Raw genomic sequence first — 25,474 nt, 5'->3', positions numbered from 1 at the left:
CTCTGACCTGCTATAGACCTGCAAATACACCCTAGGTATTAATCCCAACCTTAGATAAGTCCATACCTATTTTCTAGAGCCGAAAACCCAAAATCGTATCCTGCTAACCCAGCTTGATATCCTTGACCCCTAGAGCATTTATCATACCTTTACACATGTTCCTAAGTCACTTTAGAACCCTTGGACCAAGTCCTATATGTTCTAGACCTAAAACCTTAGCCGAATCGTTTACTGAGCACAAACCACACCTAGTTGGCTAGTCGTTTGACCCTGTTTTCCCTCATTTCCCTATTTCGATCTGGCTATATCGGAAATTTCGGAAGGTGTAATAGGTTGGTATCATGGCGAACATAATAAGATGGAGCAGCCTCAACCCTGCCATGTCGACAAAACCGAAGAGACTCGCGAGCTTGCCGACCAAGCTTGGGTGATTGCTGAATAAACGCAAGCTGAATTTTTTCGGCAACGACAAGCGAGTGTGGGACAAGGCAACCACTTGGAGCTCATTGAAAGGGCTATAACAGACCTTACAGATCGCATTGTGGCCATCTCGCTCAACACACCGAGGCAACCAACCAACTGAGGCTTCGCTTTCATCGGTGGAGGATCCAAACGACTTGATTCTTGGGGAGCTGCTGCTCGAGCATGCAAGGGTATGTGTAAGAAACCTTGTTTTGATATTCCTAGTTTTTTTGGTGAGAACATGCGTGAGTGAGTGTTCAAACTCAAGCATTTATTCACCTGCCGTAATGTGCCACAAGAGGCACGAGTTGTTGAAGCGATCACCCGTCTTGAGGGTGGCGACCTTCGATGGTACAAGTGGTTTGACATCGTACACGGGAAGCCCTATTGGGCTGGTTTTGTTGATTGAATTATAAAGATTCAGGTCCACAACGCTAGTCAATCACCATGTGGAGCTTAAAAATCTCATGCAAAGGGGTAGCTTGGACAAGTACCAAGCGGAGTTCGAGAATCTATGTATGCTTGTGCCCCTAGTCGACGAGGAGACCTTGCTCGGTTCATATGTCGACGGGTTGCGTGAGGACCTTTGTATTGAGGTCTTAGCTGCAACCATGAGGAGTCTCGAAGAGGCGTACAAGTTGGCCAAGCTTCATGATGACAAGTAAAGGAGGTTCCAAGCGATGCAGAGGCCGAACTGGCCTTCTGATGCTCATGACCGATTTTCGGATGGCCAAACCAAGCCCTATTTGTCAAAGGGGGTGACATCAACCCCTAAGGTGGAGTCCATCTCATGTGCACAATGTGATGAGTATATAAAAAATGGCTTGTGCTTCATCTACAACGATAAGTAGTTTAAGGGCCACACGTGCAAGCGCTATCACATCTTTCAAGTGGTAGAATCAGATTTCAAAAAAGAGCCATCAAACAACCATCCTACCAGACGAGAAAGAAAGCGAGGAGGAGCCTTGCCATGTTATCTCCTACCACACACTCTCAGGCGTCTCTATGCCCAATTCCATGCGGATCCATGGCCGCCTAAGCACTCGGGAAATTAACGTTCTTATCGACACCGGTAGCAGTCACAACTTTATTCGTGGGAGCATAGTTCAAGAAATTGGGTGCAAACATGACTAATCTCAAGTGTTTAGAAGTCTGTCTCGATATTTGTTTGCAACTGCAAGGAGCTATACGTCCTACTTATCCATGGTGTGAATGTGGTCCTTGGAATGCATTGGCTACGAACTTTGGGGAAAGTAGCCTGAGACTTCTCCAATATGAAAATGTCTTTCCAAAAGGACAGAGAGGAGATTAAACTCATTGCTATCAGACCTCTATCAATAGAGGAAGTGCAACAAATGGGGAATTAAAATTGTTATGGGACACCCAATATGCCTACTTGCTCATTTCTCAAGCGATGTAGCCGAAAAATGCCCCAGTCCCCTTGGTCGTTCCCTCATTTGACAAATTTGTTGGCTGAATTTTTCGACGTATTTGTTGAGCCACATGGGTTGCCACCTTGACGGTCCCAAGACTATCAAATACCTTTAAAGGAGGGCACGAGACCCGTGAACGTGTGGCCCTATCGGTACACCCACTCCCAAAAAGATAAGATTGAAAAACTCGTGGGAGAAATGTTGGGCAAAGGGATCATTCGCCCTAGTTTGAGTCCTTTCTCCTCACCGATGCTTTTGGTGAAGAAGGATGTCACTTGGAGATTTTCTGTCGATTATCGAGCCTTGAATGACATCACAGTGAAGGACAAGTTCTTGACCCCAATCATCAAGGAACTTGATGAGTTGCATGGTTCCACCTATTTTACAAATTAAGATCTTTGTTCGAGGTATCACAAAGTGCACATGGCCCATGACGATGTGGATAAGATGACTTTTAGGGCTCATAAGGGTCTCTATGAGTTCTTGGTCATGCCTATTTGGGTTGACCAATGCACCCGCAACCTTCTAAGCTATCATGAATGACATTTTCAAATTTGTGTTTGTTTTCTTTGACGACATATTGGCGTATAGTCATTTTTGGGATGCACATATGCAGCATGTGCGTGTTTTGAACATCTTATGGGAGCACCACTTGTATGCTAAGATGTCCAAGTGCCTCTTTGGACAAGAACAAATAAGCTGTCTTGGCCATATTGTCACCGGCCAAGGAGTCCGACCCGATCCAGACAAAAATTAATGCTGTGTGAGTGTGGCCCAAGCCATAAGTTGTGAGGGCACTTAGGGGATTCTTGGGGTTGATCGGGTATTACCATAGATTTGTGAGAGACTGTGGTCTCATTGCCTAACCCCTTACCTCCCTCTTGAAGAAAGATAGTTTTGTGTAGATTGACAGTTACCGATGCATTCGAAAGGTTGAAGGAAGCTATATGCCAAGCTCTCATACTTGCCTTGCCTTATTTTTCTAAGGTTTTCGTGGTGGAGGCGGATGCATGTGACAGTGGGATAGGTGTTGTCCTCTCTCAAGATGAATACCCCATTGTGTGCGTTTATGAGCAAGGCCTTGCCCAATCGTAGTCGTGCCTTGTCTATGTACGACAAGAAAATGCTTGCAGCGGTTCTTGCAGTGGAGAAGTGGTGCCCCTACCACCCTCATTGGGCGCAAGTTCATTGTTTTGACTGATGACCAAAGCCTCAAATATTTGTTGGGCAACGTATTACCATAGTCATTCAACAAAGATGGGTTGCAAAGCTCATGGGATATGACTTCGAGATCCATTACAAGAGAGACATGGAGAACAAAGCGACCAAGATGCTTTCTCGGTGATTTGAAGATGCATCGATTTTGCACACTTACCAATATTGAGTGCAATTATGGAATTAGGCCTGTAATGCTCAAACGGGTCATAATGGAATTCAAGAAGCGGTGTGTGAGTTGGGTAAGAACCCAAAAAGTCACCCTAACCACATAGTTAGAGGTGGGGTCTGGTTATACAAAGTACAAATCTACTTGCCGCCAGAGAGCGATGTGATTTGGGATCTTTTGCACGAGGTGCATGACACTGGCGGACATGGGAGAGTGTCCAAGACATACATGAGGATAAAATCCCTCTTCTATTGGTCAAGCATGAAGGGTTGTGTCCGTGAATATGTGCGCCAAAGCCAATAAAGACAAGGCTATGAATCCTTCCAGGTTGTTACCGCCTTTGCTGATCCTCAAGTGTCACCAGATATCTCCATGGACTTCATGGAAGCCTTGCCCTCATGTAAGCGGAAAAAGGTCATCATGACCATGGTGGATAGGTTTTCTAAGTGCACTCACTTTATGGGATTGCCACGAGAATATTTCGCCGAATTGGTAGCAAAGCAATTCGTGAGCCACGTGGTGAAACTCCATGGGATGTCAAGGAGCATTGTGAGTGATCGAGACTTGATTTTCTTGTGTCAATTTTATACCACATACTTCAAGTTAAGTAAAACATGGCGGTAGAGACTTATCTCTGCTGCTTCATAGGAGACTGCCCAAACAAGTGGCACCACTTTTTGTTATGAGCGGAGTATGCTTATAATACAAGTTATCACTCCCCCGTAGAGATGACTATGTTTAAGACATTATATGGGTTCCCTCCCTTGTCAGTAGACGCGTATGAGCACGTGAGTGCTACCTCTCTAGAGGTAGATTGTGCTCTAAAGATACGAGATGTGCTAATCACATTGCGAAGGCCCAACAATGCATGAAACAAATTTACGACAAGGGTCAATTTAATTGGGCATTCGAGGTAGGAGACTAGGTGTGGCTAAAACGCATGTCTAGAGGTCAGAAGACTCTCTTGGGCCTAGATTATCACAAGCTCCTGTTTAAGTACTACGTGCCATATCGGGTTGAAAAACGGGTAGGGAAACTGACCTACCGTCTGGCACTCCCCAAAGAGGTGAAGATCTGCCCTGTCTTTCATATATCTCGCCTCAAACCATTCCATGGTGACCTTCCAACAATTGTGGATGTGCTCTATGATAAAGACCATGTGCCCCATCCCACTACCATCTTGATTTCGGAAATACGATCGGATGCTGCGAAAACATCTAGTCAAGTGAGACCATGGCAGAAAGGGTTCAACTACATGGGAATGGGAGTTCGACTTGAAAGGATGTTCCCAAATTTTGAACCTTGGGAGCAAGGTGATTCAGAGCATGGTGGAGCTGTTACAGTCCTTGATCGCACCAAGAAAGGTAAACAAGAATCGGCACCCTTAATCCAATTTGATTAGGGGATTAGGTATTGCCGTGTTAGGGTAAATCAAGAAGACCCCCAAATTGATTTGATTTGTGGATTTTTTTTTAGGGCTAGGCAAGAAACCATATTTCCCCTCCAACTACTATCTTTACCCTTATCGGAAACCCCAAGCCACAGCGTTGGAATTTCCAACAACCAAGAACAGCTTGGCAAGCTCATACGTGCCCACTAAATCGGGGTTTCCCTGGACCGACCCAACCCCAACTCGAATCAATCCATACCCAACACAATCAGGGATAAAAATCCTACCTTTCTTTTCCTGCGATGGATGAAGAAGAACAAGGCTGACGACCGAGCTCAGGTACCTCCAAGATCGCGTTTCTTGCTGCACTCTGATGCTGTAAAGGAACGAGGAATGAGAGGCGAGAGGTGGGAAAAAATACGGAAGGAGAGGTGCATGAGAGCTCAACCCTCTCCACCTACCTCCTTTATAGCGTCGACCCTCCCCTCGTCTCCGATGCTCTGGGAGAATCAGTTACCAGACTGTAACCCCTCCCCTCCCCCGATCTCTGTTATATGCACCCTTAGGCAAGAATCGCGCCCCATGTACGATTCTTATGCTCAAATTTTCATTAAAAGGAGAACGGGTTCGGGTCCGAACCCGATAACCCACAGTACCGGATCTACTCCAAAGTGGATTCGGGTCTATAATAGGTTATGCACCCATTCAAACCGATAAATTCTTAAGTGGATCCATTTGGGTCCATAATGAATTCGACCCAACTCATACTATTCGTACCTTATTGCCTATTCCATTTGGATCCAGTGAAGGGATCCAAGACCCAAATCTCTCTATTTTTCGGAGTTATTACATCCTTAACCCCCTAAAAAAAATTTCGTCCCCGAAATTTACCTGAAAAAAAAATGAAACTTTAGTCGAACAGATTGGGATACTTCTCCCTCATACTAGCTTCAGGCTCCCACGTGCTTTCCTCTATACCATGATGTTGCCACCTCACCTTAACGAAAGGAATGACTTTAGATCGTAAGGCTCGCTCGCTTCTTTCCAGTATTTCCACAGGCTTTTCGTCCATTGTCAGGTCTTCCTTTATATTCACATCCTCATGCTGAATGACATGAGACGGATCATGTAGATATTTTCGCAACATTGAAACATGAAACACATTATGTATTTGCACATACTGGGGAGGTAAAGCGACTCGATATGCTGTTTCTCCAATCCGTTCCAGAATCTCGAAGGGTCCCACATATCTCGGACTTAATCTCCCCTTCTTACCAAATCGAAACACACTTTTGTGGGCGATATTTTCACAAAAACCCAATCTCCCACACCAAAAGTTCTCGATGCCTCTGATCAGCATAACTCTTTTGACGATTCTGAGCGGATGTTAATCTATCTCGAATCATTTTGACCTGCTGAGTATAATGTTGTATTACGATTGGTGGTTCTAAAGAACGTTCACCCACTGCATCCTAACTCAACCCAACTCATACTATTCGTACCTTATTGCCTATTCCATTTGGATCCAGTGAAGGGATCCAAGACCCAAATTTTCATTAAAAGGGGAAGGGGAACGGGTCCGGGTCCGGGTCCGAACCTGATAACCCACAGTACCGGATCTACTCCAAAGTGGATCCGGGTCTATAATAGGTTATTTTTCGGAGTTATTACAGATATACTTGTGGTTTTATGTTTCTTCATGTTGCTGATCTTATTCTTGATTATGCCATTCTTTTTGGGTTTGTGTTGAACTTGTCTAGCTCATTGTTCTACCACCGTATCTTGCGTGTGATTTTGTTCTCTTTGGGGGTGTTTGAAATGATGGACAAAACCCGCCTGGTGACACCATGGTTCCCGTGTGCGAGTTGTCGTGCATTTGCGATGCCATACCCTTGGGACAAAATGCCCCCTGCATGGAGCTGTTTTTGTCCCAGAAATTGGGACAGGAGCATCCAAATGGCCCGCGCCTGGGGCATCAGACATGCCATTTGTTTCATTTTGTTGGAAGATGTCCAGCCTTTTCATTGGCAGATTTTTTTCTCACTTGAATGAGGTGACAATAATAGGGTATTTTTTTGGAAAAGAATAAATAGTAGGAAATTTTGAAAAGAAGGTGATAAGTGTAGTTGGTAGTGTCATCATTCTTTCTATTGATTTTTTGTTTCCCCTATAGCTAATGCATTTTCCTGTTTTTGGTTCTCTTTTGGTGCAGACCTCAGGTAACAATAGCAACAGCAATAATATTTTGCCACCGTTTTTTCCTTCGTCAGTCTCATGCAAAAAATGATCGGAGGGTGAGAGTTAGTTACCTTTCTCTTTTATTTTTTGGGTAGGTTTGTCAAATTAAAGTTATATTTTTGTAAATGATGTGTTTCTTTGCATAGATGATTGGAGGACTTGTCTGTATGACTTTCCACCAATGTGCTGCTTCCCCTTTCCCTTTCATTTTGAGGTTAAGGGAAGTTCTGCTGATGAATGTATTATGTATACTAATAAAGGAGCAATGAAGGGCGATGATGCACAAAAATGTTTTTGCATTCTAACGTGTGATGGAAGTTATTAACCTGAACCTAATCTCATTTATATTGTTTTGGGTTTGGATTTGATTTCAGCTAACTTTGAAATTGGATCAAGGAAACCTAATCAAAACTTAATTCAACTCACTTATTCTCTGGGTCCAAACTGACATACTACCTGGTTTTGGTGTTCTAAAAACTGCTTGGATCCATTTGAAGATATATTAAAGATCCATGATTCCATATATAAAAGCAAAAAAAATATTCATCGAAACATTTTTTTGGTTTATAACATTAAAGTGAAGTAGGGTGGATGATGCAAGTGAAAATGGATTACGTTCATTCTGGCCTCAAAATCTAGAACCTCTTTCTTAGATGCAAATAAAAAATATAATAAAGCTTAGGATCAGGTCATATAAATGAGGTCAGATTCTGGTAAATGATAAATAATGAAATTATGCTTTTAAGTATCAAAGAGATGTTTGTAAAATGATTTGAAATTAAAATAATCAAAGTATTATTTTTTAAAAATTAATTCTTTCCCTGGTAGTGTGATCCTTCTGTCAAGCCTGGCCATTTTCTTGGTAAACTTTAAGAAAGATGCATGATAAAGTATTAAGCACAGATGCTTTGCTCATAAGGAGGCTAAGGGCTTGACCAGTCATTAAGGTTCTGTTTGGGTGCTGGTAGTTGCTATAGGAGTGGTGGATTTGGGATGAAGTTGGGCCAAATTCTTTCAATGGTGGTGGTTTGGAAAAAAGGTGTTCATGGGGAATTTGGGATTGCGGAGGTAGTTTAGGGTTTTTCTACTTTGTATGTGCATCCAGAATTAGAGTTGTCAGATACTCTCTCTAGGATATGGTATTTGCCAATTCAAGGAATTGGAGGCCTTCCTTCTTTCCTACCTCCAACTCACTTCAATTCCTATCCTAAACAGAGCCTAAAACAGAGGGTGCGAGTGGGTCACCTTGACTGAGATTGAGATTGTTCATCTGTTTGTTTGAATGCTTTCTTCAGGTTCACCTTTAATAGGACTTTCCAGATTTACCATTATTATCTACCTAATTCAGTGAGTTTTTTTTAGTATTTGTTGTTAAAATGTAAAACTGTACATATATGTATATATAATAATATTATATTATTATATATATATAAATACATTTTTAATTTCTTTCTTTTCTATATTTTTTTTTCCTTTATTTTTATTTTTTTGTCTTTATGTCATCTAGTTCAGTTTGAACTAGAATGACTGTTGCTAGTCAAGTCCTGTCCAGACTTGACTAGCAATAGAGCTGTTGGACTGACACATTCCAACAGCTCTAAATAGAGCTGTTGGACTGTGCCCAACAGCTCTATTGAGTCCTCTTTCAGCTGTGTATATAAAGGGGTGCAGCCCCTCTTGTATTTAACCCCAATGCTTCTTAAGCAATTGGTTTTTCATATCAATAAAGAATACATTTTTATTTTTATTTTGTTTCCAGTTATACCCTTTTTAAGGGTTATGCTTTAGTGTCATTCTTGACACTTGCTCTTGTTAATCAAAGCACGTGTTTCGAAGATCCCCATTTCATTTCATGGTATCAGAGCCGCGGAAGTACTAAATCTTGAGGAAAAGCTGCCTCGGTTTCCGTGTCCGTTTGCAAAAGTGTTCGCCAATTGAAGAGAAGTGTTTTATCACTTCATTGGAGAAGATTTCACATCTTGTTGTATTGTTTTTTTTTCTTTCTTTCTCATTTTCCTTCTTGTTTCTCTTCTATCCCTATTCTTTCTCTCCTTGTAATCGATGGATGACAATGATAAAGTCACCATCATGCCTATGAAACTAAGCGATACGAACTATGTAACATGGGCTTCAATCATGAAGCACCATATATGGGGAAAAGGCTTATGGGGGATTGTGGATGGTTCCGATTCGGAACCTAAGCTATCTCTTACTAAAAAGGAGGGAGATAAAGAGGTCCCTCTATCGGAAGAAGAGAAAATCAAGGCTATTGCCTCATACGAGAAGAAATGGAAAGAATGGAGAATATCTCATGCAAAGATAATGTCATGGCTTATCAATAGCGTTGACATTAAAAAATGCTCAAGTCTTGCCAAATTTGATCATGCCGATAAGGCATGGGAATACCTTAAGAATATGTATTCCCTTAAAGATATTGCACACGTGTGCAACCTCCAAGAAAAAATTCGAATGATGACACAAGGAGACAAAACTATTCGTGAATATTACAATGGGTTGTCCGAACTTTGGGAAGAACTTTCCCTTTTAGAACCAAAGTGGCATTGTGCCGAAGACATCGAGCTTCGTCAGAAACAACTCGATGCTGAACATTTTTACCAGTTTATCACTGGATTAAGGCCGGAATTTGAAACCACTAAATCGGCCCTACTTCACCGGGGAAAAATTCCTTCTATTGTTGAAACTATTGAAGAGTTAACAATGGAAGAAAATCGTCTCCGGAAAGGTTCTTTAAAAATTGAAGATGATTCCGTTTTAGCCGTGTCTAGACCAGGGAATCATGTTTGATCATATAGGCCTCCTCACTTTAACCGACAAAATGGTGACTATGATAAGAAGAAAGTTATTTGTCATCACTGTCATGAACCGGGACACTACAGGCCACAATGTCCCAAACTTAAGGAGCTGAGAGAAAAAAGAGCTGCAATTGCTGGATCGGAGCCTAAAGATCAGGATGCACCAGTTTCCCTGGCCCAACTAATGGAGATTCTTCAGCCTCTCATCAAAGGTGCCTCTTCCTCATCTGAAGCTTCAACCGGCGCAGCAGCCTCATCTTTTTTTGATTTAGGTAAAATTTCTTGGCTTCTTGACTCTGGTGCATCTTTTCATATGACCCCAAATAATCAAAGTCTATCCAAATGTGTTAAAAATAAAACAAGTGTGTCAAAGGTCTTTACTGCTGATGGGACTTCTCTTGAAATAGAAGGAATAGGAAATTTTGAAAAAATTTATAAAACAAAAATTTTTTTTATTCCAGAAATTAGACATGTTCCCAAATTAAATTTAAATCTTTTATCTGTATCTCAAATTTCTGATTATGGGTGTAATATTTCTTTTTCTTCTCATGGTTGTTGGGTACAGGATCGCCAGTCAGGCAAGCTGATTGGGGAAGGCCATAGAGAAGGAGGACTCTATTACATGGATTTTTTGGAAATGCCGAAGAAAGCTTTTTGTTATAATATTCAAAAAATAGAGTTGGAACTGTGGCATAAGAGACTTGGTCACCCACATATAGCCAAAATCCAACATTTTCCAAATCTAGGAAAATTTTGTAACTCTGAATCATTTGATTGTAAAGATTGTATTCTCGGCAAAATGAAAAGATTACCATTTCAGAACAGAACCTTTTTCTCTTCAAGACCACTTGAATTAATACACTCGGATGTTTGGGGTCCTGCACCAGTAATTTCTAAAGGAGGATTTGTTTACTATGTTATTTTTGTCGATGATTTCTCCCGACATACGTGGATGTACTTTCTCAAACATAAGTTTGAAGTATTTTCATACTTTCAAACTTTTCATAATATGGTTAAAAACAAATTTCAAAATGATATTACTATTTTTCGCACAGATTCAGGGGGAGAGTTTTTATCCACAGATTTTCAAAATTATCTTAAATTGCATGGCATCACACATCAAAGATCTTGTCCTTATACACCTCAACAAAATGGACTGGCAGAACGAAAACATCGCCGTATTATAGAAACCACTAGAACTTTATTAATAGCAAATCAAGTCCCTAAAGACTTTTGGGCAGAAGCTGCCTTAACTGCCACCTATCTCATTAATAGGATGCCATCTTCTTCGTTACAAAATATCACTCCCATTGAAAAACTAATGAACATTTCTCCAGACTACTCTAGATTAAGAATATTTGGGTGCAAATGTTTCATATTTACTGACAAAAATGATAAACTTTCCCCTCGTGCGATTCCCTGTGCCTTTTTAGGATATGCTGAAAACCAGAAAGGTTATAGATGTTTTGACTTCAAAAATAATAAACTATATGTGTCTAGAAATGTTTCCTTTCTTGAAAAGGAGAGCTTCTTTGATTTTAGAAAATTAAAAGACGTCACTGAGTACTCTTTTTTGCTATATCTAACATCAACATCTGATGAATATGACCTTGATTGTAACTTTGATGATGATCAAAGAATTATTGATCTTAATGTTGAAAATGAAGAAGTTCATAGAGATACTAGTATTCAATATTCCAGGCGACAAGACTCTAATACTCCATGTGCACTTGAGAAATATTCTAACATTCCAACTAGACAATCATCCCGAATCTCGAGGCCTCCAGAAAAGTTTGTATCATACGAGTCTTTCTCACCCACATATAGGGCAGTTATTGCATTAATTCACTCATATGAAGAACCATCCACATATTTTCAAGCAAAAAATGATATCAAATGGATAGAAGCCATGAAAGCTGAATTAGATGCACTTGAAAAGGCTTCTACATGGAATATTCAAGATCTTCCTCCAGGGAAGAAAACTATAGGATGTCGATGGGTTTATAAAATTAAAACCAAGAGTGATGGTACTCTTGAAAGATATAAAGCCCGTTTAGTAGCCAAAGGTTATGCCCAAGAATATGGGATTGATTATGAAGAAACCTTTGCTCCGGTGGCTCGTATGACTACTGTCCGAACCTTAATTGCCTTAGCTTCTATCAAAAAATGGTTTATTTTTCAAATGGATGTCAAAAATGCTTTTTTAAATGGAAAGCTAGTTGAAGAAGTATATATGGAACCCCCTCCTGGTCTAAGTATTCCTAAGGGTAAAGTCCTTCGCTTAGAAAAAGCTCTTTATGGACTTAAACAAGCACCAAAAGCTTGGTATGATAGGTTTAGTCGTGTTATGATTGATATTGGTTTTCAATTCTGTTTAACTGACACTGCTTTGTTTATTAAGAATTCTGATGCAGGGATCATTGTGCTTCTTCTCTATGTGGATGATATGATCATCACCGGAAGCGATAAACAGAGAGTTAAAACAATCAAAACACTTCTTAAATCTCATTTTGAAATGACTGATTTGGGCTTGTTGAGATATTTTTTAGGCATTGAAGTTGCTTATTCTCCTAGAGGATATTTATTATCTTAGACTAAATTTGCTTTTGATATTGTTTTCAGGTCTGGTATTACTGATGATAAGAAAGTTGACACTCCAGAAGTTGTTAATGTTAAAATGAAGATTGATGATGGAGAACTTCTTGCAGACCCTACTCCTTACAGACAGCTTGTCGGGGCACTTTCCTATCTATCCATTACCAGACCAGATATAGCACATGCTGTTCATACAGCAAGTCAATTTCAACATGCTCCTACTTCTGTTCATATGGGAGCAGTCATGCGTATTATCAGATACATCAAGTCCTCTCTTTCACGAGGACTTTTCTTATCTTCCTCCTCTTCTCTTGATTTAATTGCATATACTGATGCTGATTGGGGAGGTGATCCCAATAACAGACACTCAACCACTGGCTTTTGTGTCTTTTTAGGGGAATCATTAATCTCGTGGAGGTGTAAAAAGCAGCAGAAGGTATCTCTCTCATCCACCGAAGCTGAATATAGAGCCATGGCAACCACGACCATGGAAGTAGTTTGGCTCCGACGACTGCTTGCTGACATGGGAGTTGAAGCAACAAAGGCTTCACAAATGTGTTGTGACAACAAAAGTGCGATCTACATTGCCAGTAACAGAACATTCCACGAACGCACCAAACACATCGAAATGGATTGTCACTACGTCAGAGAGGAATATCTACACGGGATAATTGATCTGCCATATGTCACTTCAGAATATCAGTTAGCAGACTTCTTTACAAAGCCTCTCGCTGCTCCCCGATTTCACTTTCTCTTAGACAAACTTTCGCTCATTGTACCGTAAGTTTGAGGGGGAGTGTTAAAATGTAAAACTGTACATATATGTATATATAATAATATTATATTATTATATATATATAAATACATTTTTAATTTCTTTCTTTTCTGTATTTTTTTTTCCTTTATTTTTATTTTTTTGTCTTTATGTCATCTAGTTCAGTTTGAACTAGAATGACTGTTGCTAGTCAAGTCCTGTCCAGACTTGACTAGCAATAGAGCTGTTGGACTGACACAGTCCAACAGCTCTTAATAGAGCTGTTGGACTGACACATTCCAACAGCTCTAAATAGAGCTGTTGGACTGTGCCCAACAGCTCTATTGAGTCCTCTTTCAGCTGTGTATATAAAGGGGTGCAGCCCCTCTTGTATTTAACCCCAATGCTTCTTAAGCAATTGGTTTTTCATATCAATAAAGAATACATTTTTATTTTTATTTTGTTTCCAGTTATACCCTTTTTAAGGGTTATGCTTTAGTGTCATTCTTGACACTTGCTCTTGTTAATCAAAGCACGTGTTTCGAAGATCCCCATTTCATTTCATTTGTTACTGATGGTCCTTGTTTGTACTGTTGGGTGCAAGTGTGACGTGCAGTCTAAGGGCTGTGATGCATTTTACAAGAATTGCATTAACTATGACACTTGAAGCATTTTCCTTTTATTTCTCTCTTTAGTTTGGAGTTTGATACAAGTTTGGGTCACACTGTTGGCTGAAGCCCATGGTACGAAGGCAGTTAAAAAATAAATCTATCCTATTGATCAGGGCTGTGCCTGAAAAATAACATAATTTTAAAATGCTATCATGGATAAAAAATCAAGGAGATTTTCTGTATGTTTATGATAGTCTGTTAAAGTATTGTGTATATATTTATACTTAACTGATATACATATATTTATAAAATATACGTATATCAGGGGCATTTTGGTAATTTCATAATGTGTATTTTTGGTACAGTCTATGAAGGACTGAATGGTCTTTTTCTTTTATTTATTTTTCTGTTTTTTTATTATTGTACAGTCATTTGACTGTTGGGGTGACAGTCCAGCTAGTTGTTGGACTGCCTCCCTTAAACCATATGAGGCTCTATAAATAGGGCCTCACCTCCATGTAAATGTATGCTTTTCTAAGCATTTTCAATACAAGTTTATATTTATTTTAAGTGTTCTTGTGAGTTCTTGGTGTGTGAGGTATTCTTGCCCATAAGTGGCTTATTGTATTTGGTTCATAAGTGATCCTTGTGTTTGTATTTGTGCACATATTGTTTTATTACATGGTATCAGAGCTCGGCTCTTGGAATAGTAAAAGCTATATTCGGATTGCCCTTTTTGTAGTTCTCTTCTACCTTTAGTTATCATCCACTCCTTCTACACAAGTCTTCATTACGGGAGAAAGAGATTTCGGCTCCGTCTTCTCCTACAAGCTCAACGAAAATAACTATTTGATGTGGGCGACCGTTATGGAGAATCACATCAAAAGTAAAAAACTTTGGGGTTTTGTTAGTGGAACCACTAATGAACCTCAACTTAAATGGACAAGAAGAGATCAAGAGTTCTATCAGAAGAAGAAGAAAAAGTTTTGCAAGAATATCGAAATAAGTTAGGCTTGCGAAGCTAGCAATGCTCAAATTCTCTCATGGTTCATGAATAGCATAGAGTTCAAAATCGCCACCAACATCATTAAATTTAAAAGGGCATGTGATGCATGAATTTTCCTAAAGGGTACCTTTATCCAAAAGGATATGACTAGGCTATATTATCTTCAAGATAAGGTACATAATACCAAACAAGGAGATAAAAGTGTAAGAGATTTTTATGGTATTTTATCTCCTATTTGGGATGAACTAGTTATGTTAGAACCAAAATGGGAAGGTTTGCCTATTGAAATGAAGAAATTGCAAATTGAAAGAGAAACCTTTTTTCTTTTCTTTATGGTCTCCGATCGGAATTTGAGTAAGTTAGGTCCTCCTTGATTCATAGGACGTCGAATCCTTCTATAAGTGAGGCTCTTGCTCAAATTTGCAAAGAAGAAACATGACTTGGAATGCACAAGTCTAATAATGAGGTTCTTGCCATATCAAGACCCGAAAATTTTGTAAAGACTTATAAACCACCTCACTTTGAAAAAAAATTCAATCGAGAAGGACATAATGGAGGAGGATGCAAAGGTAAAATTATTTGTCAATCATTGTAAGAAATTGGGGCATATAAGACCGGATTGTCTAAAGTTCAAGAAAGTTGTCACTATAAGTGAAGAACCTCAAGAATCCAAGAAAGCGGGCAACTTCAATGATTTGACAATTGCCCAAATAGCAAAGGCCGCCTCACAAATTCTTAAAGCCACTCCTTCTATATCCGACGCCACCATCTCCTCTTCTTTCTTCTCCTCCAGGTAAGTCTTCTTGGATTTTGGATTCAGGAGCTTTTTTTTACATGACTCATAATGAGTCTCTATTATCCGATTGCACTAATTCATATTTTTCATGTGTATCAACCGTCGATGGTACTTCTTTAAAAGTTAAAAGTATAGGAAACCTCAACAATATCTCAAAAAACTTTTTTGTTCCAAATGTAAGGGTTATTCCAAATTAGATTCAAATATTTTTTCGGTATCTCAAATTTTTTATTATGGGTGTAAACTATTTTTCTCATCTAAGGCTTGTTGGGTGCAAGATCTCCAGTCAGGGAAGTTGATTGGGCAAGGCCATAGAAGAGATCTTTATTATATGAATTTCTTATGTTTACCCAAAAACTCTTTTTATAATCATGTTACACCCAAGTATATCCAAATTATCTCATTTTTTATTTTTAGAAAAAAATTTGTAAGGATAAAGATTTTGTACGTGAAGATTGTATACTTGAAAAAATGCAAATGATGCCTTTTGGATCTAGAACTTCCTTTACTAATGAAATCTTTGAATTATTGCATTCGGATGTATGGGGTTCCCGCTCTCGTTATGTCAAAATGTAGTTATTCATATTATATTACATTCATAGATGATTTTAGTAGACATACTTAGATATACCTTCTTAAACTCAAATCACTCATGGTATTTTACACCAAAGATCTTGTGCTAGGACCCCCAACAAAATGGCATTTCTGAAAGAAAACATCGTCACATTATTAAAACTAATAAGACCCTACTCATTTAAAAAGAAATTCAAATTTTTTTTAGGCCGAAGCCGTTCTTATCGCGGTATATCTAATAAATAGAATGCCTTCTCAAACTTTGGAAAACAAATCTCCTATTGAAAAGCTTTTTAAAATCTCTCCCGATTTGAAAAGGCTAAGGGTATTTGAATGTAAATATTTTGTGCTTCTTGAAAAAATATAACAAACTCTTTCCTAAAGCTATAAAATATGTTTTTCTTGGATATGCCGAAAATAAAAAAGGTTATCGATGTTATGATCAAACAAATGATAAACTTTATGTCTCTAGAAATGTTACATTTATTGAAAATGAAAATGGATTTGATTTTAAAAAACCTAAGGAAGAATCCGAGTATGTCTTATTTGATTTGTTACCTAAATCAAATAAAGAAATTGTTGATAATAATGATACCGATAATTTTGAGTTTATTAATGACTCAAGTGAAGAAAGAGAACCAACTCATAATCTACAGTACTCTAGACGAGATAATGGGGAACATCCATGTGCTTTTGAAAGGTATAATCAATCAACAAATGTTGAAGAAACTAGTGTTAGAAGATCTGAACGAATACATAGACCTCCAAATAGATTTGTCTCTTATGAATCATTTTCTCCAAACTATAGGGCTTGCCTTCTTGCAATTCATTCATATCATGAACCATATAACTACAAAGAAGATAAAAACATAAAAGAATGGGTAGAAGCTATGAACATCTTATTAGATGCATTACACAAGGCTCATACTTGGGCAGTTCAACTTCTTTCTAAGGAAAATAAGACAATAGGATGCAGATGGGTTTTTTAAATCAAAACAAAGAGTGACGGGTCCCTAGAAAGATATAAAACAAGATTAGTTGCAAAAGGATACTCCCAGGAATATGAAATAGATTATAAAGAAACATTTGCCCCAGTAGCTCGCATAACCACAGTTAGAGCTCTAGTTGCAGTAGCATCCATTAGAAAGTGGCCTATTTATCAGTTAGACATTAATAATGCTTTTCTAAATGAAAATTTAAATGAAGAAGTGTACATGGATCTCCTCCTGGTCTGACTATTGAAAATGATATGGTTCTTCGTCTTCAAAAAACTTTATATGGGCTCAAACATGCTTCTAAAGCATGGTATGATCATTTTAGTGGAACTGTGTTGAACCTTGGATTTAAATCTTGTTACACTGACAGTGCTCTTTTTGTAAGATACTTATCTTTGTACTTTTGTATGTTGATGATATAATCATCATTGAGAATGATTAGAAGGAAACTGAAGGAATTAAAATTATGCTTAAAAAATCTTTTGATATGATTGACCTTGGTTTTTTGAGATATTTTTTAGAAACTGAAGTAGTATATTCACCAAGCGGGTACATTTTGTCTCAAATCAAGTTTGCAACTGATATTGCTTCACGTTCGGGAATCACTGACACAAAGTATGGCGATAGTCCTGAAGTTATAAATGAAAAAATGAGAGCTGAAGACGGAGTGTTATTAGATGATCCAACTTCTTATAGACAACTTATCATATCCTTAATGTATCTGTCTATTATCAGGCCAAACAATGCACATACAATACATACTGAGTTTCAACGTGCGCCCACATCGGTTCACATGAGTGCAATATCAAGAATAGTTCGATACATCAAGAAAACTATTTCTAAAGGGTTATTCTTATTCTCTTCATTTTCCTTAAATCTTATTGATTATACTGATTCTGACTGTGGAGGAGATCTCAATAACCGTCACTCAACTAAAGGTTTTTGTGTATTTGTAGGTGATTCCTTCATTTCTTAGCGATGCAAAAAGTAACAGAAGGTGTCTTTATTTTCCACGGAAGCTGAGTATAGGCGATGACTACAATAACCACCGAGGTCGTGTGGATGAGATCATTACTTTCAGATATGGGTGTTGATGTTTTAGAACCTTCAAAATTATGTTGTGATAACAAAAGTGTCATATATATATACAACAATCACACATTTCATAAACGAACAAAACATATTGAGATGGATTGTCATTATGTTCGAGAAGAGTACTTGAAGGGGACTATTACTCTACTATACGTTCAGTCTGAGTTTTAGATTGTGGACTTCTTCATCAAAGCTCTTCCTCTACCAAGATTCTTGTATCTTCTTAGCAAATTTTCGGTGATTTCACTGTAAGTTTGAGGGGGAGTGATAAAGTATTGTGTATATATTTATACCTAACTGTATATCAGGGGTATTTTGGTTATTTTATAATGTATATTTTTGGTACAGTCCATTATGGACTGAATGGTCTTTTTCTTTTATTTTTTTTTTGTTTTTTTATTATTGTACAGTCATTTGACTGTTGGGGTGACAGTCCAAATAGTCGTTGGACGGCCTCCCTTAAACCATGTCACCTCTCCATGTAAATGTATGCTTTTCTAAGCATTTTCAATGCAAGTTTATATTTACTTTAAGTGTTCTTGTGAGTTCTTGGTGTGTGAGGTATTCTTGCCCATAAGTGGCTTATTGTATTTGGTTCATAAGTGACCCTTGTGTTTGTATTTGTGCACCTTTGTAGCCCTTTGTGGCATTGTATTTGTGCACGTATTGTTTCATTACATAATCTTCATGTAATGGTTTTGTGATATCAGATTTGATACCCTGAAGTTTGACTGGGGTTGTTATTTTCGTTGATTCACATCTCAGGGAATATTTAAACAGAATTTTCAGGTCCTTTAATTCTACCTGTCTCCTTGGAGGCATGTTGTTGGCCAGTACTGAGTAGCTTTTGGTTATTTGATTTTGCTTCCCCTCCCCCCTCTTTGTTGTTTGATCTAACCTTTATGGCTGCTGGGTGATGGCAATGAATCATTAAAATCATCAGATTGCTGTCTGAGAATGCTGCTACGTGTGTCTATAGCCATCAAAAGTTATAAGGAAGCAAATGTGTGCCAGAGTTCTAGTGCACGTTGTTAACTAGCAAGCAAGTGAATTGTACTGTAAGTGCATATGCTGCAAGCTGTTGTGTTTGTTGTAGAGTCTGATGTGCATCTTGCTAGCTTTCATAGGATCCAGCAGTTAGCTAGAATAAGTATGTCAAGTCTTATTTTTTTCTGCTTGGCAACATGTCCACAATATTCTGTTCCTCTGCTAATGAAAGAATAGAGTTGTCATTCGTCATTATGTGATTGACGCTCAATTATTGAATTACATTTTCTATGTTCAGGAATAGAGTATTTGCTAAGATGCTAAAATCGTTATAGCTGCAGAATGGTTTCTTGCAATGCTTGATCTGGGCAAGGTACTTCTTTCACTTATTAGCTAACATCTGCTACAGACCATTGCAACAGTATGCATGTTCCTGGCTGGAAAGGTGGAAGAAACTCCTCGGCCACTCAAGGATGTCATTCTTGTCTCTTATGAAATTATCCACAAGAAGGATCCTGCTGCAGTCCAAAGAATTAAGCAAAAAGTATGGTTTGCTTTTGTAAATAAATTTTGTATAGTTCATGCTTAATGTTGTTCAAGCACATCTGGATCACAGATGTCCCTGTTTTCTGCTTTTTATTTCCTCTGAATGTATTCCATTATTGGAATTTTGTCATTTCCTTGATTGTCTTGCAAATTATTATATCTAGTTTAACTTTGTGTATGATCATTGATCAGTTTGTAATTCTTTGGTTGCGTTCTTCAGGAAGTCTATGAGCAGCAAAAGGAGCGTATCTTACTTGGGGAGCATGTTGTACTTGCTACTCTGGGGTTTGACCTTAATGTTCACCATCCCTACAAGCCCCTAGTGGAGGCTATAAAGAAATTCAAAGTGGCGCAAAATGCCCTAGCACAAGTTGCATGGAATTTTGTGAATGATGGGTATGTTGCTCCTTTGTTCTGTTTGTAATTCACGATGTGGATTGAGAGGACTTTATTCCCTTGAGTATTTGACCCAGTCGGAAGGGGTATGCAGGCTACGGACATCACTGTGCCTGCAGTTTAAACCCCACCATATTGCAGCCAGTGCAATTTTCCTTGCTGCTAAGTTTCTCAAGGTGAAGCTGCCATCTGATGGCGAGAAGTTCTGGTGGCAAGAATTTGATGTGACCCCCCGACAATTGGAAGGTCTAGTTGTTTGAATTCCTTTTCTTGGAAGAACTAGGTTGGTGATTGCCTTTTTTCTGTTAGATCCTATTACATCTTCTTATGGACATTTTGTTCTTCTTTGAACAGAGGTTAGCAATCAAATGCTGGAACTGTACGAGCAAAACCGAGCTGTTCCATCTTCACATGGCAGTGAAGTAGATGGTGGGAGTGTTAGTGGTGCAGCAAACCATTGGGCTCAGGCAAACGCTCTAGGGGTTGTTGAAGATGCACATGGCCATCCTCCAACCACCACCGCAGCTTCTGCAAACCAACCAGGGAACTTGTCTCACACGGATTTACGCGAAGATGTTGTCAACAAATTTGGGGCACAAGCCAATCAAGGTGCACGTTCTCAGCTGGATCAATCATATAAGGCTTACAATCAAGGTGGACCTCACAGAGGCACTCAAGGCCAGCATGCAGATTATGGAAACACAGGACCAAGAATAGAAGCTCCAGACAAGTATGATGACAGTAAGAATCGTTTGCGTCATGATGCAGAACCATTTTCAGGAGGCCAGGGTCGGGTAAATATGACAGAGGCACCCCACAAATCCAAGTTTGGGATGGAGAGGCCCACAGAAGAAACAGAAAGAAAGGATGCAACTGACTGGGGAGAGCAAAAAGATGAACTTGCTGTCTATAGGGCCACCAATGGCATTCAAGAAACTGGTGTTGGTGAAGGCAAGAGAGGCTATTCAGCTCCTGAAGCTATTCGCAAGATTGACAAAGACAAGGTGAAGGCAGCACTTGAGAAGCGGCGAAAATCCAGGGTTGATGCCAATGACTACAGGCCTGTTGTCACTAGGAAAGCAGATGTCATGGACGAGGATGATCTCATTGAAAGGGAGCTTGAGAGCGGAGTTGAATTGGCTGCAGAGGCTGAAAAGATCAAGCAGGAGAGAAGGCATATATGGTCTAATAAATCATTGTATAGGACAGATCAGGAAACGTTCAATGGCCATGAGGATGGTTTCAATGATGGGGGAAGCAAAAGATCTTCAGTGGTGGATGAGCAGTCACAGATGAGAAAGAGATCAAGGTCTTTCGACTCTGAAGATTTTGATGGTAATGGCTGTCCGTTGGAACCATCACTCACCGAGGAAGGAGAGTTGTCAGGGCTTGATGCACAGGAAGTCCAATCACCAAGAATTCGTAGTCAGAGCTCTCCGCTTCCAGCTTGTGAGAAAATGAGAAGCCTTTACGATCCATGGGATAAGGGGCGCCCAGATGCAAAAATCAGAGACCATTATACGCAGAACTCTCTTGGTTATCATCACCAAGACCCACATAAGGAATCTGTTGGAAAAGGGCGGCATGAGTACATAGACAAGGAGCACAAACAGCACAGGTCGGACAATTCCCATCTGAGTTCCATGGCCAACTAACTGGAAGATCCGCTGGCATTGGTGCTATGGGAAGGAAAATGAAAACTTCAAAACCATATTGTTTCCTTACCGTGGAGAGCCTGGTATCAAGTTCATGGGAAAATTGTGAAACAAGGTTCAATACTTTGATAAGGTTTATAAGAACTCTCATCTACTTGAAACGGGAGTTTACCCATGGTTATAGGTCAGGTTCAAAGAAACAGGATAGTGGGTTTCTCCTGGTAAGTTCTTTCTGTCTCCTTGTTCCTAATTTTTTTCGAGATAATGATCTTATTAAATTACTCTGTTAATCAAGCCATTTTTTCTATGCATAAAGGAGAGAGAGAGAGAGAGAGAGAGAGAGAGAGAGAGAGAGACTAGTCTCTTTTACGCCTGTTGACAAACAATTATTTATCATATTCAGAAGTTTAAACATTGTCATGTAAGTGTATTATTTAAGTTTATTCTTCATAAGCAATGTAATAGTTTTGTTTTCATGAGCAATGGAAAATTATCATGCCCATATCTTCTTGATTGGGACCCTTGTAACTTTCAAACTTGGTGCTGGCATGCTTAGAATAGGGCTGTGAAGGGCTTGGCCCATTTGGGTTTCCTGAATCCATGTAATGTATTCAGGTTCTTGTTGTCGGATCAGGTATGAGAGAGCTCATATTTTGGCTAGATTTATATTTGAAGTTTTTAGTCAGATCCTTAGGGTTGGGCTAGGTACCAGTTAACAGATCTAGCTTAATTAGAAGGCTTGAAGGTTTTTGGAGGGATTCCTTCTTTTGGGCAGCCAAGTTGAACTGTTTTTTTTTTTCTGGTTGGGGTGGGATGACCGGGGAAAAATTACTTCACGAAATTCATTGGGGTAAAAAACCCAGGTCTTCCTTGCACCCCAGGGAGTATGCCCAGCATCGGCCTCACTGCCAAGGCCGTGCGCTCAACTTGGTGACCTTCATGAGTTGCTACTACCAGATGATTAGAGCCTTGTGGGTCCAAGCTATATTCTTGACATAATATTTTGAGCCATTTTGTTAGAAAACTGTAGGTTTTCGTATTTGACATGGTGTACTCAAACATACCCTTCGGAGAATAAGGTCAAGATGATGATATCCTTTGACAAAAATGTATTCTCTAGGAAGGGTAGAAATATTTTTTTTTGAAAGGCAGGCAGAGGTTAGAAATATATTATCATTAATATTATCACTTTGAAGAAATGTGAATAAAAGATAGCCAGCAAATAATTGTTGCTTCCTGGCACAATAATTGAAGGGTTCCTCCATGTTGGCCTGCTTTGTGTCCAGGGTAAAGCTGTTGGGGGGTTTAACTCGAACCACGGAGTGCGAAAGGAAAGATGTGCTGCAGCTCCATAGTCACATGGATCAAATGAAAAGAAAATTGTTGCACCTACTAGACACAAGTCATATGGGCATGTCTCCACCAACTCCACTTTAAGCATGTTATGTTGTTATGCATATCTTGCCAGCATGCAACCCGAGAGAAAAATTGTGAAATGCATGTGCTTACGCTAGTTTATGCACATACCCATGATGAAATTGCATGTGCATGCCTGTGCACGGATGTCCGTGTATGCACACCTACACATTCATGCATGCACATGCATACACACTACACACGCCGACACTCAAATCGAATTTATTTAGGCCACGTTTTTCCAGTGCTATAACTTGTGCTTGGCACTAGTTGAGCTGAAGACATAGAATGGTCCATTCATGTGAGCACCATGTGATTTTGTTTCAAAAAGACATTGACATGCATGTTTTCACCATTCACTCGGCATATTTGACATCACAGATGCATTTGCACACACATAGACCTATCTCACAAGGGTACAGGTACAAAACGAGTTCCATAAGTTTTTTGAAAAATAGCATGATAACAGGGTTTTTTTTTTTTTTACTTTTAACAATAACAATAACAATATGTTTGATATTTTTTTATGCAAAAGATAATTTTTAACTATTATTAAAAAAATACAAAAAGCTATAAAACAAGTGATATAATAACTCCTGCCAACGCATCAGATGGCCAGTGCTGAAGCACCCCGCGCCCGCGTCACACATGCAAAAAAGCCTTTAGTGGTGGGCACTAAATACTGTTCATCAGAAAAAAATAATGCATGTCGTCCATCACGCGCGCGATGGATGGACGGCACACGGGAGTTGGCTGCCATTGGCACCTAGTGCTGTTGTCAGCTACTCCCATCTCAATAACCATATGCTTCCGATTGTGTCATAGTGAGTTCCCATTGTATCCCCTAGACATGGACACTAAATGTCGTGTCATTGTGACGGAGACATGCAGACGCTCGAATACAACACACTAGCACAAACAACCCCCACATGCTTGTATGCTTCGTCATATGCATTTATGCATACGTGCTCTCTCTCTCTCTCTCTCTCTCTCTCTCTCTCTCTCTTATGTAAACCAAAACTCATTTCGTGGATATAACATGCAAGTACCGGCCATGAAGGTTCTTAATAAGTTGGTGTAAACTACAGAAACATAGAGCAGACAGACGTATTGCAAAAATTTCTTTTTTGTTTGATTAGAAAGCTGGGGGTTGGCAGATGCCTACACTTTCACCAAGGGCTCCACACACCTGGCTAGGTGGGTAAGCTTAAGACATTGTAGTTGAAGGATGTTGCGAGTCCGATACCTGTTGTGTGTATTCTTTGCTGTAAGGCCTCTCGCTGGTGGGTTAGAGGTGCGGCCTCAGGGTTTTAGCCATCGGGCGTGGTGACCAGGGGCGTAGCTAGGATTCATGTGAGGGGGGGGGGGGGGGGAGGGCAAACAGGGGTGTAGCAAAAAAAAAATTGGTGTGATAGTCTGGGGTTCGGGGGCAGCGCCCCCGATTTTTTTCTTTTTAGATAAAATAAAAAATGGCTACAATTATTAATAAAAATTTATTTCATATGGACAAATCAAACTATTTGCTGCAGTCAGGGCTGGGCTACAAAAATGGATAAAAATCTATTTCATATGGAATCAGGGCTGGGCTTTTAAATTTTTTTTTTTAACTGGGCCCGGAGGCAGGACTGGGCTACAGCCCAGTTCTGCCCCCCGCCCCAGCTCCGCCTATGGTGGTGACCATAGTTCAGCAGAACTTTTCAGCATGGTCAAGAGATGAGTTCCTAGAGTAATAAACAAGAAAAAAATTACAATTCAGAAATACATGAAAACCAATGATGCGGTTTATCCTTCCATATGCTGGTCCCTACCAAAGAACCTTTCTTGCATAGATTGCAGTATCTGCGGACATCATTATTTGCATTTCACAAGTTGGAGGCTAACTGATAAAAAAACGCCACAAACATCATTATTTTTGCATTATGATCCTGCTAGACAGCTATTTCTCCAGCACATGGCTTTCAACTCGATCAGAAACATGTATTAAATTAGATTTTTTCATGCTCAAATGTCCCTTTAGAGAAACAAAAAATCAACAAAAACAAGCGGCTCATATTACACACTTTGTGATGGAAACAATTCCAAATTTTATTTAAATTAGGTCAATCCAAATCATGTTTTAATAAATAAACATATTTAAAGGTTCAAATTAAGCAAAAAGTTACCTGTAACTATGACTTTTAGAGTGGACTTTAACATAACTCGAATAAAAAAAGGGTTCTTCACATACACATACACATCCACACAGCCCACAATGATTCAATATTTAGCAATTGAAAAATCATATTTTTCACGTCAAAACACGATCCAATATACAATTCCTAATACACAAACT

The 25,474-nt window shown here is 39.3% G+C and overlaps 1 protein-coding gene across 3 annotated transcripts in view; it reads left to right on the top strand.

Annotated features, from left to right (window-relative positions):
* Nucleotides 1–22,237, top strand: part of LOC149827871 (cyclin-T1-3-like) — a 55,508-nt gene extending 33,271 nt beyond the window's left edge. For 2 of the 3 annotated variants that reach the window (XM_090019702.1, XM_090019701.1), the window contains 5 exons: nucleotides 6,882–6,963; nucleotides 19,539–19,673; nucleotides 19,896–20,071; nucleotides 20,166–20,317; nucleotides 20,426–22,237. In XM_090019702.1, the coding sequence (XP_089875828.1) occupies nucleotides 19,557–19,673; nucleotides 19,896–20,071; nucleotides 20,166–20,317; nucleotides 20,426–21,726 (1,746 nt within the window). In that variant the 5' untranslated portion in view covers nucleotides 6,882–6,963; nucleotides 19,539–19,556 and the 3' untranslated portion in view covers nucleotides 21,727–22,237. The remainder of the gene's footprint in view (nucleotides 1–6,881; nucleotides 6,964–19,538; nucleotides 19,674–19,895; nucleotides 20,072–20,165; nucleotides 20,318–20,425) is intronic. The other variant, XM_090019703.1, reaches the window with a different exon arrangement.
* Nucleotides 22,238–25,474: the final 3,237 nt, after the last annotated feature.

Source organism: Nuphar pumila, chromosome 10 (assembly GCF_984573655.1).
Source record: "Nuphar pumila chromosome 10, dmNupPumi1.hap1.1, whole genome shotgun sequence".
Lineage (NCBI taxonomy): Eukaryota > Viridiplantae > Streptophyta > Magnoliopsida > Nymphaeales > Nymphaeaceae > Nuphar > Nuphar pumila.
The sequence above is the reverse complement of the archived record's forward strand: the minus strand, read 5'-3'. Positions and strand labels throughout refer to the sequence as shown.